The following is a 14480-nucleotide window of genomic DNA, read 5'->3' as shown; positions in this document are numbered from 1 at the left end:
TCTCTGCCCCTCCCCCTCGCTCGTGCTCTCTCTCTGTCTCTCAAAATAAATAAAGAAAATCGTTAAAAAAATAAAAAGAAAGAAAGAAAAAGAAAAATATCAGACAAATTCCATAATTCTACAAAATACTTGACCGGTATGTTTCAGAACTGTCAAGGTCATCAAAAACAGGTAAAAGCCAAGGAACCGTCACAGACGAAAGGAGCTTGAGGAGACATGACAGCAAGACGTAATGTGACATCCCCAATAGGATTGTGGAACAGAAAAAAGGAAATTAGGTAAAAACCAAGGAAATCTAAATAAACTACGGACTTCAGTTAACAATAATGTGTCAATATTTGTTCATTAGTTATAACAAATGTATCACAACTATGTAAGATGTTAATAATATGGGAAACTGTGTGGTGGGGGTGGGTGGGTTACGTGGGAATTCTGTACTCTCTTCTTGATTTTTCTGTAAATCTAAAACTTTTCTAAAAAGTAGTCTATTAAAAAAAATGAAAACACTGGGGTGCATGGGTGGCTCAGTTAGTTAAGCATCCGACTCTTGATTTCGGCTCAGATCATGATCTCAGGGTCATGAGATCGAGCCCTGCATCAGGCTCCATGCTCAGTGGGGAGCCTGCTTAAGACTCTCTTTCTCCCTGTCCCTCTGCCCCTTCCCCCCAACTCGCTCTTGCACTCTCTCTCTCTCAAATAAATACATCTTTTTTAAAAAATGAAAGTACTAAAAGAGAACATGGAGTTAGAGTGGAATCATTCAGCTTTGTAAAGACTCAAATGTAGAAACCATTAAAGAAAAAAAAGATAAATTCGAGCACATAAAAATAAAAGTGACAAAACACACATCATAAGCAAGATCAAAAGATAAAGGGCTAAGTTTGGGGGAAAAAGAGGCAATGGCTAACTCTGGAGAATCAAAAGAAAGGAAACACAATCACAGTATGCTAACTGGCTCAGCTATGAATAATATATGCACAGTTGTAATAATACAGATAATGAAGTGATTTATCCAAAGAGAGAGGTATGGATAATATTGAGAGATGGAAGAAGGGGAAATGCTACATGTATTTATTCAAGGGTGTATTAGTATAAATACTTATCTCCTACAGCAAGAAATTAAACAACATCAACCAAAACAGCCCGAATTTCAAAATCAAGAACCAGCAGCATAAGCATATGTTACTTAGAAATAAAAGGTAAAACCAGAAGAGAGAGCTAAAAGATAAAAGGCTGTCTCTGGAAAAAAGAAATTAAAGTGGGGAGGCCAGGGCAGGGTCTGCTGTTTTTCTATATGATTTTTAAAACATGTATTTTATTGATAAAAATGAAGACAAATCAACAACAACAAAAAGATAAAGGGCCACTTGAGATGCTGTTTCTGAGCGTGAATCACCCTGGAGTTATGGGGGAGGGTCTGATGGGCACAGGGCAGAATCTGAGAGCAACTGGCCCACCTGCACATCATCTCACAGCAGAAATGTTCTAAGGATCATTCTCTGCCTGAAAAATCCAAACAGAAGCCTTGGTCAAGGTCAGTATTTTAGCTGCTTTTTGTTTTTCCCGCTGAAGCACAAACCTTCCCCGGTGCCAGGGATTTACTGAGACAGAAAAAGGTTTGGGCCATAGCTTCTCAGATCTTGAAAATGGAGCCAGAGCCATTTCAGGTCCTTTTTGGGCTCTCGTGGAGGCAAGCTGTGCCCCCTCAGTTCAACTACATAACAAGTAACAGTGGGCTGGTCCTAGAGGCCTGCTGAGGGTGTCTGAGAGGTGGGAGGCAAGAGAGGGAACAAGAGAAGGAAACCAGGAAGGCCAGGAGTTGGGAGAAAAGAAGGAGGCTGGGAACTGAGATAGTGGTCCCAGCAGGCATTGGTGGATGTACCCAGTGGGGAGAGGAGAAGGACTAAACTCCAGGTAACCAAGGCAGCAGACCCACACTCTCACAAGTTCCACAGGGTCCGCTCCATATACTACTCCATGCACATTTCCAAGAGCAAAAACAGAGGTGCTCAAAGTTTGAAGATACTGGTCTAGAGAAGTGGCTATAGCAACACAGTAGCACAAATTGCAAAAGGTGAAGAGACTGATGACGGGGCCGTGGAAGAAGGGTGCTGCCTCTCATGGTGAAGCCTGAAGGTGCTACTTTTGTTCCACAGCACCAACCACCTCCTCAACCTCCCCCAAGGGCAGACATCCAAGGTCAAGAGGCTCTGAAATCTTACTGGGAAACTGCCTTTGATCAACATAAAATGTCTCACTTTGCCCTATTTAGTGCTTTTTTTGCCTTGAACATTTACTTATTTGATAGTAGCAGCAGCACTGCCTTCTCTTTCTTCTTTTTGTCTTTTTGTGTCATTAAAAAAATGTCTTTTGTAAATACCAAATGGATTTTGCTATTAAAAAACCTCATTGGAGGCTTTTTTACTCTTTGCAGTGGAATTTAACCCATTTACGTTTACTGTGATTTACTGGTATTTGGTCTTGTTCCTGTTAGCTTATTTATGTTTTCTATTTATTACATCTCCTTTGGTTGCTTCCTCTTTTATTCCCTCATTTAATTACTCTTGCTGCATTGATCAGGTTTTCTTTCTTTTATTTTTTTTCTAGGGGTTTAAAAGTTCTAAAGTCTATTTCTATTCCATGGAGGTTACCTGTTTAATTTTAAAGAAATACATCAGAACCTCTGCTTCCTTAATAGACCATCAAAGGTTATGTACACTGAGCCACAACAGGGGACACGGAAACATTTGCTTTCTGCTATTTCTCCTCTGAGCTCACACCTTACCTGGGCTGCAGTGCAGCCTGAGGAAGGGGAAGGAGGAGACCATTATCGTTTTGTTTTTAAATAATTTATTTTTTTAAGTAATCTCTACAGCCAACATGGGGCTCGAACTCACGACCCCAAAATCAAGAGTCACGCGCTATTTGGACGGAGCCAGCCAGGTGCCTGAGATCATTATTGTTATCAAGCTCTTAAATCTGGGTATCAGAGTCAGTGCTCATGGGTTCTCCACAGGTAAGAGACCTGTGAGTCAGGCACTATTTAGGTTAAGTGACAGGCTCTCACTTCTTCTTTGGGTCTACCCATTTCTTGGGGTCCTTCTGGGGCTGACTGTTCACGAGAAAAGAAAGCCACAAAGAGGGGCAAGAACTTAGAGAGAAAAGGAACAGAGTCCTGCTTTAATTCTTCCCTGTTCTGCAACCTGGTCCAAAAGATTAAAAAATGAATGCAGTTAGCCAAACAGTGGAAACAACCCGAATGTCCATCGGTGGGTGAAGGGATAAATAAAATGTGGTCTAGCAAGTGACGGCATATTCCTGAGCCATAAAAAGGAATGAAGTTCTGACACCTGCTATGACATGAACAGACCTTGGACACATTATGCTAAGTGAATGAGCCAGACACAGAGGGACAGATACGTGATGCCACTTATAGGGGTACCTAGATAGTCAAGTTTATAGAGACATAAGGTAAAACCGTGGTTACTGGGGGCCAGAGAGGAAAGAATGGGAGTTACTGCTTAAGGGTTGCAGAGTTTCTCTTTGGGGTGATGAAGAAATTTTGGAGACAGTGGTGATGGCTGCTCAACACTGTGAAGGTACTTAATGCACTGAATGGTCTACTTTAAAACGGTTAAAATGGGGGCGCCTGGGTGGCTCAGTTGGTTAAGCATCTGCCTTTGGCTCAGGTCCTGGGATCGACCCCCCTGTGGGCTGCCCTGCTCAGCTAGAAGCCTGCTTATCCCTTTCCCTCTGCCCCTCCCTCCGCTCATGTGCATGCTTGCTCTCTCTTTCTCTCTCTCTCTCAAACAAATAAATAAGATCTTTATAAAAAGATGATTAAAACGACAGGGCACCTGGCTGGCTCAGTCTGATGAACACACGACTCTTGATCTCAGGGTTGTGAGTTTGAGCCCCATGCTGAGTGTAGAGATTACTAAAAAATATAAATAAACTTTAAAAAATGGTTAAAATGGCAAATTTCATGTTACAAATGTTTTATCACAAAAAAAAAAAAACAAGCGAATGTGGAGAGCTTTTTGGAATGGGCTTATTTCCTCCTTCACTTACAGAGATTGGAACCTGAGAAAGTTCTACACTTGGATTGTGTTCATTTCCTGCCCAAATCCTTGCCCAGCTCCCCAGTGCTGGCTGAGGAAGGGGCTCTCATGCAGCCTCACTGCAAGTAAGGCCCATGCTGTGCGCCTCCTCCTCTTAGTCTTTCTTCCTCCTCCTTTCCCCGAAACCGGCTCCAGCCTTCACCAGCTCAGGTCTCCTAGAGCCAGTCACCTCTCAACTTCCCTCACCTGGGCCCTCTTTGCCCAGGGGGGTTACAATGAGAGCCCAAAACTCATTTTCTTTAACGAGTTTATTTGTTTATTTGACAGAGAGGGAGAGAGCACAAGCAAGGGGAGCGGCAGGCAGAGGGAGAGGGAGAAGCAGAGTCTCCACCGAGCAAGGAGCCCGATGTGGGGCTGGACCCCAGGACCCTGGGATCATGAACCGAGTCGAAGGCAGATGCCCAACCAACTGAGCCACCTGGGCGCCCCCCAAATCTCATTTTAAAATAAGCGAACGTCTCCTGAACCACCTGGCAGTTTCCTGGCCCTTTCTGGCCTCTGTTCTCTGTCTGGGTCACAGCTCCGTGGCTGCTGTCCCATCTACTAAGAAAAGCTCCTTGAGAACAGTTATGTGCTTATTCACCTGTACGGCCCTGGTCTCTGGTCAAGGTCACTACTAAGTCTGCTGGACGCTGACGGCAGTACAGGCCACTGAGACTCCCCGTGCTTCTAACATGCCGGGCACGGTGCTGAGTCCTGAACATGTTCTGGGTCATTTAACTCTTGGCGCAACGCTGTGAGTTCGGAGTATTATTATTACTCCCAAGTAATAAAGCACAGAGTGTGAAGCAATCCGCCCCAAGTCACACAGCTGGTAGGCACTGGAACTGGTACTGCCAGCCCGCCTCTAGGGTCTTTGTATGGCGGGTGGGCTGGCATCCCGGCTAAGAAAGGGCTGCTCCACACTGGCTGGCTGCAAGGAGCAAGAGGGCCCGAGCTCTGGAGACCCCAGCGGCCCCGGGCAGGGGCTGTGGACCTTGCAGGGCCCATGTGTGTGCTGTGGAGAAGAGAAGGGGAATCCTCCCCCTCCTCTCCTACCCGGTAGGACCCAAGGAAAACTCTGGGCCAGGAGAGAGGCAGTGGAGAGGGAGGCAGAGGTTAATGGAGACAGTAAAAGCCTCGGTCACTGGGGCTCAAACCACTTCACGCGCTGCTGGGAGAACCATTAAAACCATTAGCAGGACATTAGTGCTGCTTCAGGAACTGGAGAAAGGGGAGGCTGAAGAAGGTGCTGACAGCCTTCCCACTCTGGACGGAGCAAAGGAATCGAGGGGGTGTAGGAACCAAAAAAGAGCGGGTCCGGGGGTCTCAGGCTCCATATCTATAAAATGGAAGTATGTATCAGGGGAAGGAATACAGACAATTTGTCTCTCTCCTTCCGGATTTGGATAGGATTTCTACATTAGGGTCTTGGTTCAAACATGGGAATCTCAGGAAAGATCAGGATAACCTCACCCATAATATGCACATCAAGTTCTATGTGAACCCCTGCAGATCGCTGAGCACTCACAAGGCAGGGGTGACCTCCCTCCCAGCCCCAGTCCCCTGCCAGATTCCTCTTGCAGTATTTCCTTAAGCATCGTATATTTAAGGCAGATCCCAGTTCCCAGGCCAAACAAAACCCTTGATGTGCTCTGTCAGCATCTCTGCCAAGGACATCTTCCCTCCACCAACCCCACGGGCGGCACATCTGCGTCAGATTCTCATCAGCACATCCTTGTTCAGTAAGTGTGCAGAGAAGCAGGGCTTGGGGCCCACAGGTTCAGGGATGGAAGAGATCTGAGCTTCATTCATGTCAGTGGTTGTGTGACCTTGAGCAAGTGCTGAACCTTTCGGAGCCGCAGCTATGAGACCTGCAAAATGAGGATAATAACGGGACCCTGTAGAGCTGTGAGGGCAAGGGGTAAAGGGTGTGAAGTGCTCCACACAGAACAGGTGGCTAATTTTTTTAAATTAATATTTCTTTCTCTTTTTCTCTCTTCCTTCCTTCCTTCTTTTCTTCCTTCCTTCCTTCCTTCTTTCCTCCCTTCCTTCCTTTCTTCCTTTTAGAGAGGGAAAGGGGGGAGAGACAGAGGCAGAGAGAGAATCTTAAGCAGGCTCTACTCCCAGTGCAAAGCCCAACGCAGGGCTCGATCCCACGACCCTGAAATCAAGACCTGAGCCAAAACCAAGAGTTTTTGGACACTTCACCAACTGAGTCACCCAGGTGCCCCAGAACAGTTGCCTAATTACTAATAACCCAATGCCTACAACAGCACCCACCCAGCTCACTCCCTTGTCCTTCCTCTGTACCTCCTCTAAGACCCCAGAGTGTTGATTTTGGTTTTCCTTGTCTCTCTCACTGAACTGTGAGAGCCTGCAGGGCATAGACTCACTTCTGTTCACCACTATATCCTTAGGACCTGCAACCATGCCTGGCTACAGTGAGCAATGGATAGAAGGATGGATGGATGGATGGAAGGATGGATGGATGGATGGATGGATGGATGGATGGGTGAATGGGTGGATGGGTGGATGGGTGGATGGGTGGGTAGATATGGGTGAAGGAGCGAGTGCATTGACAGGAAAATTATAAAACCAGCTTATGTGGTAGGTAGAAAGATCTAGGCCCAGAGGGTAAAGAGGCTCTGATAATATGGAAAATCAACACTGGAAAAGCAAAGCAGGTTTTTTGTAGAAGATAATCCTCTTTCTATTCAATAGTCTGGGGGCACCTCCTGGGTGGCTCAGCTGTTAGGCGTCTGCCTTCGGCTCAGGTCATGATCCCAGGGTCCTGGGATCTAGCCCCGCATTGGGCTCCCTGCTGGGCGGGAAGCCTGCTTCTCCCTCTCCCACTCCCCTTGCTTGTGTTCCCTCTCTCACTGTCTCTGTCAAATAAATAAATAAAATCTTAAAAAAAATAGTCTGGAAGGCTGGACCCCAAAATATTCACAGTGACCTGAGTGGTGGGATGACGGCAATTTTTATCACCATGCTTTTGCTTTTGGCTACTGTGGCCAGGTGTTACCTGTGTAATTAAAAGAAGAATGAAAGAAAACCAAGTTACGCAGAAAAGAAAACCAGTGCCGTGTGGAGGAGAACTTAGCGCTCCTCTTCGGCGTGTCTTGCACACAGCCCTACAAGGGGACTGGCCAACTCAGCCGCTGTAGGTGACACTGGTGGCTGCCTCTGGCCCTGTAAGTGCGGCCCCCCTCTCTGCAGCCTCATCAGGGAACACTACAGAGCATTCTCCAAGACAGTCCATGTCTCATGAAGTCTTCCTGCCCCCAAGAAAATGTATTCCTCATACGTTCCTCGGTACAACTAAATGTGATTTCCGTTTTATGTCTTTATAAGAATTTTCCCAAATAAGGGGGAAAAAAGAGTGTATCAGACTACACTCCCCTACGTTCAGCTCCTTGTGGCCACTGCGATGATAGCTTCTGGGCTCTATGTCTTCCGGTGGAAGCCCTGGGAGGCTGGCGTCTGACCCCCCACCCCCCAGTGTCTCACACATTGAGGACACCATACGTATTTGCTGCATTAAATCAGACCTCAAGAAGAACCTTTTTTCTTTGTGTGACTATTATTAGATTTTCGTATTACCTAATAACCTCGGTGGAGAAAGGCCCATTTCCCCACATATTAATTTGACACAACTGGACAACAAATAATGTGGTTCTGTCCAGTTCACTCGTAAACCCCACCACCTGTTCATTGTCTGCTCCAAGCAAAGCGAGGGGAAATCGTTCTATTTGCCTCACTATTTGTCTCCTGGATATCTCATCCTGGAAAAAACGAATTATGGAGATTTTTCTCACCCAGAGTTTTTAGATGTCGAGCTTTGTTTGGCATTAATAAAATATCACTTATCCCAGCTCCTGTTCCTTTAGAATTGGGTTTCTTTTCCTTACGGCCTGCATGAGTGACTTGCAAACACGGTAGGTGTCCTCCGTTAGCATTTTGGGGTCAGAGGGATGCTTCAGGGAACGAAGCCACTTTCAGAGCCTTGTCAGCACATGGGATTTGACAGTGGCAGAGCCGGGCCCCTGGCTGCGTCTGTACAGCAGGCCACTCACTGACCCCAAGGGGAGCCCAGCTCTGGCTTCCCTACAGGAGAGAAGCTACCAATTCAAATATACGTATTTTTCATTCCAACGCAAGCTGAAGAATCAGCGACTTCTGGGTCCTCGGCCCTTCCTTGCTCCTGCAGATAAATAATCTGATGAGCACTGGGATTGCGAGTCTCACCATGTGCCCGGCCATGGAACAGGACTGCCTGAGGGACTCGGGGCTATGTGGCAAGTGCTGGAGTGCGATGTTGTTTCTCCTGCCCGGTGTGTGCAAGGAAGGTCTGCACCTTTGATCTCCTGCAGCACAAGGGAGAACATCGGATACTGTCCAAGGACTCCCACCTGGGAAACTACGAATGAAGGCGAGGAAGACACAGTTGACTCTGAGACACCTGCTCTCAATGTCAGCCCCAGCTGGACTCTCGGAGTGCTTTGGGGAAAAACACCTTCCCACAATCTGCCTTTCCTCTGTGAGTAGCCCAAACCTCACCGGGGTAGTTCATCCATCTTGTTTCATGAACTTGGGCTCATTCACAGATACCCATTGAGTGCTTCTTTCCCCAACATGTGTGTCTTCTCTCCTTTGTCTTCAGCAACAGAACACCTCACGCTCTCTGCACCAGCCATATCAGCTTCTCAGATTCTCATGGGTGCTGTCCTCCCTCGAGCCACAGGGCCTTTGCACAAGCTGTTTCCTTAGCTTGGAGTTCTTCCCTTCAGACCACCACCACAGCTCATGCATCTCTTTCTGAGGCAAAGCCCTGCTTTGACTCAACCGTCATGACCATCCAAGAGTACTCACAGCACCACGTGTCCTAACGCATGGCACTCATCACAGTGCAGCTGTGATGACTGACTCATCTTTCCCCCATCTGTTTATTGCTACCTGCTCTGAGCTGGGCATTGGTATGTGATTCTTTCTCGTTAGTGTCTGTTTCCCCCAAATCATAAGAAGAACCAGTAACAGTAGTTCCTTAAGACTTGCTCATCCCTAGAGCCTGGCTCATGGAGTAGGGCTCCATAAATATTTGCTGAATGATTGAACCCTTGCCAATATACCTAACTGATAGTTTTAATTCCCCACAGACAATAAGAGTTTGTATAACAAGAGACAAACTACAACGGGATCCAGTAACGAGGGATCACGACATGGGCGACTCTGACCACTACTGGTTCCCGTGCTGATCTGGATCTGGCACCATTTTGTAGGAAAGAAAGAGCCGTGAGGCTGTACTACCAGCTGTTCGAGTGGCTCTGCACTTCACGGTGACAGATGAGAATGGTGAAAAGAAAGTGTGAGAAGCCAGGTGCTCGTTGACAGTGTGGACGGTTATAGGGAAAGAAGTTACTCTTGAATGGGAGTCATGCTGACCCTGCACAGTGGTGTTTGGATTTTACAACTAGTAACAAAAGCACCACCCTGATTACTGACATTCCTGCACAGAAACACTTCTGCCGTTGTGAGTTAGAAACCCCTGCACCATTTTCCCCACCGACGTTATTTTTGATCACGCGATGTTTCATAGGGACATAACCATCACAGAACAGACCACCTCAGGTGAGATGTACAAGACGCAGAGACACAAACAACTCTACCACCCAGAACGAAGCTTATTTCCTTCAACCCTTAGGGTCTGGGGCATGGGGATGGGAGGACACGCCATCCCCTCTCCCTTAGGGGAGGGCAGCACGTGGCATGCTCAAGCCAGCCAGCTCAAATTCTCGAACTGGGTACCACAGCCCCAGATGCTACCTGAACACGTCCTGTTACATCACCTCAGAGCTGGCTGTGGTGCCAGCACCCACTCTGCATACGCATGCTCGGGTTGTCAAGGAGACCGGCAGTATGTGGGACAGCATGCACCCAGGGCTGGAAGTCAGACTTTCAGCTGGGGGAAGGGGAGGAAAGACCCATTCCCCTAGGTAGGCCTCAAGGATATGGTAGGTTCATAGGTCAGAACAGATGAGAAAATTTGAAGCCGGAGGTGAGAAATTAGGACCCTGGTTTTAGGCGGTGGTGAGGGGAGGTGGTGGCATTCACCTAGTCCTTCCTCGAAGGACAGTCAGGCTACTTGCTTTGCAAAGGGCTAGAAGGTAGACTGTGTGGGGAGGCAGGCAAGAGTGGTTTTCTTTTCATAGCCTGTTTCCATGGTGCCTGACAGCGTTTGGCAATCTACAGCTGCCAAGTCTTGGACAGCCAGGGGGCCCCAGGGCCTTATCTCACACGGGCCACCCTCCAAGGCCCATCCTTCTGGCCTGTCTGGGCCCCCAGAGTGACAGAGGCCACAGGCAAGCAGCCTGGGCCCCTCTCTCACCTCCCTGGGGAAAGGAGGTGAGCGACACTGCAGACAAAAGGCAAAGCCGAGAGAGAACCACCGAGAGCCAAGGTCTACAGCTCATGCACACCCCCTCCGTCGCCCATGCCCTTGGGGAAAGTTCTGTGAAGCATGAGCTTCCTGGGTTTCACTGAAGACCTGGCGGGGCGGTCTGCCCAGCAGACCCCCTCACTGGGAACACATTCTTTCCCTCCCCTCAGCCTGGGCGGCAAGGCCCAGATCCCCAGATAAGGGCCTCTTTGATTTCCGGTGTGTTTACACACGCTGTGGCCCCACAGCCACTCGCAGGCAGGTTAGGAGGCTTCCAGGCAGGGTGGGGGACGACGCCTTACCTGCTCCTGGGAGTTCATCACCCGCAGCTTCATCTGCTTCAGGTACGTGGAGGTAAGGGGCATGTTGTAATCGATAATCCCGGACACCAGGGGGGAGGGAGGTTCGTTCTCTGGCAGAAAGAAAAAAAGGAAGGCACTTTCAGTCTGTGCCCGGGGCCCCCTGGCAGGCACCACGCCCTGTCACCCACACAGGGAACATGGAGCCCAGGAGGGGGGAGGAACAGGCCAGAGCTCACATCCGTGGACGTGGACCAACGGCCCCGGGAAAGCTTGCAGCTGGGTGCCAGTGTTTAGTAGGAGTTCACAGCTTAAAAAGAACGTTTGGCTGCTTTGAGAAATGGAAGTTCTGGTCATCCAGGGCCCATGGTGCCACGTGGCCAACGACCACTGCTGCTTGCGGGGCGTGAGCTCTCCGTGGTGCCACAGTCCCCACCATTTCCTATGCACGTTTTCACATGAGTATGATACTTGCCAGGCCCCCGAAGGCATTTATGCTCCCATCCCCAGTCTGAGCCAGCTTTCTGGTGCACGCACGCTGCCACCACCTGACCCTATCTCCCACCCCCACAGTGTCCCCCCAAAAGCATGGGCAGGTACCATATGGCTCACAGGTATACCCGCCTCCCAGATTCTGGTTCCTCCTTTGTCACATGGAGAGGAGGCCTGGTGCTCCCATGTATTGCTTTCTCATCCTGAAGATCAAAGTAAGGCATGTTTCTTTTGTAGGGCATTTGCAAAGTTGGGAAAGATGTAAAGAAGAAAAAGGGAACAAAACCCAATAACGGCACCAAGCAGCTTGGCATATGCTTCTGTTTGTTTTTTCTTCCCTGTGATTTCTCTTCCTTATGTACTTGATATTAAAATGCATACAGGAAATTACGTAGTCTGCTTAAAAAAAAATTTTTGTTTTGCCTAACATCGTCATAGTCATTTCCCCCACTATCAAAAATCTTGTTTTCTTCTGCAAATAGCATTTTTATAGATGTGCACTATTTTATAATTTAAGTCATTCACTTAAGATTGGCTACTTAGGTTGTTTCCTATTGGGGGCTATTATAAATAATACTAGAGGGAACATTTTCATGCATGAATATTGGTATGTGTTTCTGACCGTGTCCTTTGTAAAGATTTTATTTATGTATGTATTTATGTATTTATTTAGAGCACGGGCGCACAGGTAAGCAGCAGGAGGGGAAGAGGGTGAGGGAGGGAGAATCTCAAGCAGATTCTGCATTGAGTGCAGAGCCTGATGCAGGACTCGATCTCATGACCCCAAGATCATGACCTGAGCTGAAACCAAGAGTCAGACGCTTAACTGACTGAGCCGCCCAGGTGCCCCTGATGTGTCCTTTCTAGAAAATTCCAAAAAATGAATTCATGGGTCAAAGGGTAGGACTGTCCCGTGACTCTTCGAACCTCCGGCTAAGGTTCCTTCTGCAAAGGCCGCGGCAGTGCACACTACCCAGGCATCGCGTTCTGTACCTTCGCTGCCACCGTGGGTGCCACACCAGGCAGACTAAATGGCACAGGAATAAATCAAGGCAGATGGGGAGCATGATTAAAAGGGAGCCTGTCACCCCTCTCCCCAGTCCAGCTTCCTCTTCCGATGCCTTCGGATGCCTCCCATGACCAATCTCGAAACCCTGGAGTCACCTGCTGGGGCCTGTCACCCTAAGCGGGGCCTCATTTGGTCCGTGAGTCACTTGACCCTGCTTCACCCTCTGCCTGGGGGATAGTCTTGGTTACCTGTTCTCTGGCCTCCACTTCCTGCCTTCAAGACTCCAGGCTTTTGGCCCAAAGCTCCCCCTGGTGCCTAGTTCTGTTCAAGGGCTGGGATTTGAGCATTGCAAGGAGGAGGAGAAGCAGGAGTGACTTCTGGCCTGGCCAAAGCCTGCCCTCCACCATCTCCGCCGTGCTGGAGAGATGGGCGGAAGGGCAAGTGGGTGCCGGGGCCACGGTGGAGGAGCCAGAGGCCAGGCCAGGAAGGTCCCTGCAACCTTGGAAACACTATGCTGAGTGAAAGAATCCAGACGCAAAAGGGCAAATGCTGTATGATTCCGCTTAGACGGAATATCTACAACAGGCACGCTCACTGAGACAGAAAGTCGAACAGAGGTTATTAGGGACTGGGGCTTGGGAATGGGAAGTTACTGCCTCATGGCTACATGGTTTCTGTTTGGGGTGGTGAAAACGTTTGGGAAACACAGTGGTGATGGTTGCCCAACGGTATGAATATAAATAACGTGCACTTAAAAATTATTAAAATGACAAATTTTATGTTATAAATATTTTACAACAAAGGAAAAAAAGCCCCTGCAAACAAGGTGGTGAAGCTACCCAAAGGGGACAAGGGAGTCCCTGCTTGATACGGATAAAACAGGCCTACAGAAAATGGAGTCCGTGTAGACCGGGTCTGGGGGACTAGGGGGGTCATTTTGAGGTACTATATTTCTGGGGACCACACAGCTTGAATAACATTTCTTATCAAGTTTTATGAAAATGCAGAACTATGTTTTGCTTTTTAAAGCCGTGTTGTCACACTCAGAGTTTTTATGTTCTTTAAGGAAGGTTTTTTTCTTCGAGGAACAACCAAATGTCACTCATATCTCAGAAACTGGCTTAAAATGGGCTGAACTATTTTTTTTTTTTTTTTAATAGAGATTCCCTCTTGGCTCTGTGGTAGAGGGTCCTGGTCCGGCTGCACATCGGTGCCTTCGCACAGATGCCTGGCGCTGTGAGGGGATTAAAATCAGCTTCCGTGTCCTTGGGTCTTCTTCCTGCCGCCACACCCTCGGCCCAGACTTGACCTCCTGACACCCAGGGGCATGTCGGGACCAGCCTCCCCCGCCACATCGACAGCGTAGGAAGCACTATGTGAGGCAGACATTTGAGCAACCGCAGGGAGATGGTGTCACTCAAAAGAGCCATGGTTCCTGTTTTCAGATCCCGGGTTTTGAGACAGAGAATTCTGCCATTTCCGTTTCATTTCCTCAAAGACATGGCCGTCTGGTGACAAGTGGGGAGCAGGGCCACCCTCGCCCTAAGGATTGCTGGTCAGAGCCGCAAAGGAAGACCTCATGGAGTGTCATGGCAACTCTCCATGTTTGGTCATCCACGGAGGCCGGCCACTCTGTTCTTTCTACTGGTGGACACTCCTGGCCTCCCTAAAATGCCACGACTGTCTATGAGAAGGTATCTAAAATAGAGCCAGGTACAGTGTGGTTTAGGGGGGAAAAAAAGCAATGGCTGGGATGGCCCTCTCAGGAGGAGGGAGGAGGGGTCTTCCTTGGCCTGTTCCCTCCCCAGCGTGGTCACAGCTCAGAAACCACCCCCTGCGCCCAGAGGCGAGCTGTGAGGGCTCAACAAGAGGAGCCAGGCCGCCCAGGCCGCCCTGAGCGCCCAGGCCGCCCTGAGCGTGCGCACGCACACACACACACACACACATCCGTCAGTGATCCAAGTGCAGTGAAATGCTCGCCCCTGGGTCTCCAGAAGTGAGCTCTGGTGGGGAGGCAGGATCACGGCGGGTGGGGGGGGCATTCCAGGTGAGGGAGGGGGCCAGGGAGCTGGTGGTGGGACCGTGGTGAAGAGAAAGGCAGGCAGGGTTTGGGGCAGTCAGAAGCCCCGCAGTTCTGGAAG

At 48.9% G+C, this 14480-nt stretch overlaps 1 protein-coding gene across 4 annotated transcripts in view; it reads right to left on the bottom strand.

Moving 5' to 3' along the window:
- The window catches only part of NOL4L (nucleolar protein 4 like), an 86179-nt gene that overhangs the window by 52012 nt on the left and 19687 nt on the right, over positions 1 to 14480 (bottom strand). For all 4 annotated transcript variants that reach the window (XR_004619855.1, XR_004619854.1, XM_034641412.1 and 1 more), the window contains exon 4: positions 10842 to 10951. Coding sequence is in view for 2 of the 4 variants with exons in the window: in XM_034641412.1 (XP_034497303.1) it covers positions 10842 to 10951 (110 nt within the window). In the remaining 2 variants the exon portion in view is untranslated. The remainder of the gene's footprint in view (positions 1 to 10841; positions 10952 to 14480) is intronic.

Source organism: Ailuropoda melanoleuca, chromosome 13 (assembly GCF_002007445.2).
Source record: "Ailuropoda melanoleuca isolate Jingjing chromosome 13, ASM200744v2, whole genome shotgun sequence".
NCBI classification, from domain to species: domain Eukaryota; kingdom Metazoa; phylum Chordata; class Mammalia; order Carnivora; family Ursidae; genus Ailuropoda; species Ailuropoda melanoleuca.
This window is presented reverse-complemented; position numbering and strand designations above follow the sequence as displayed.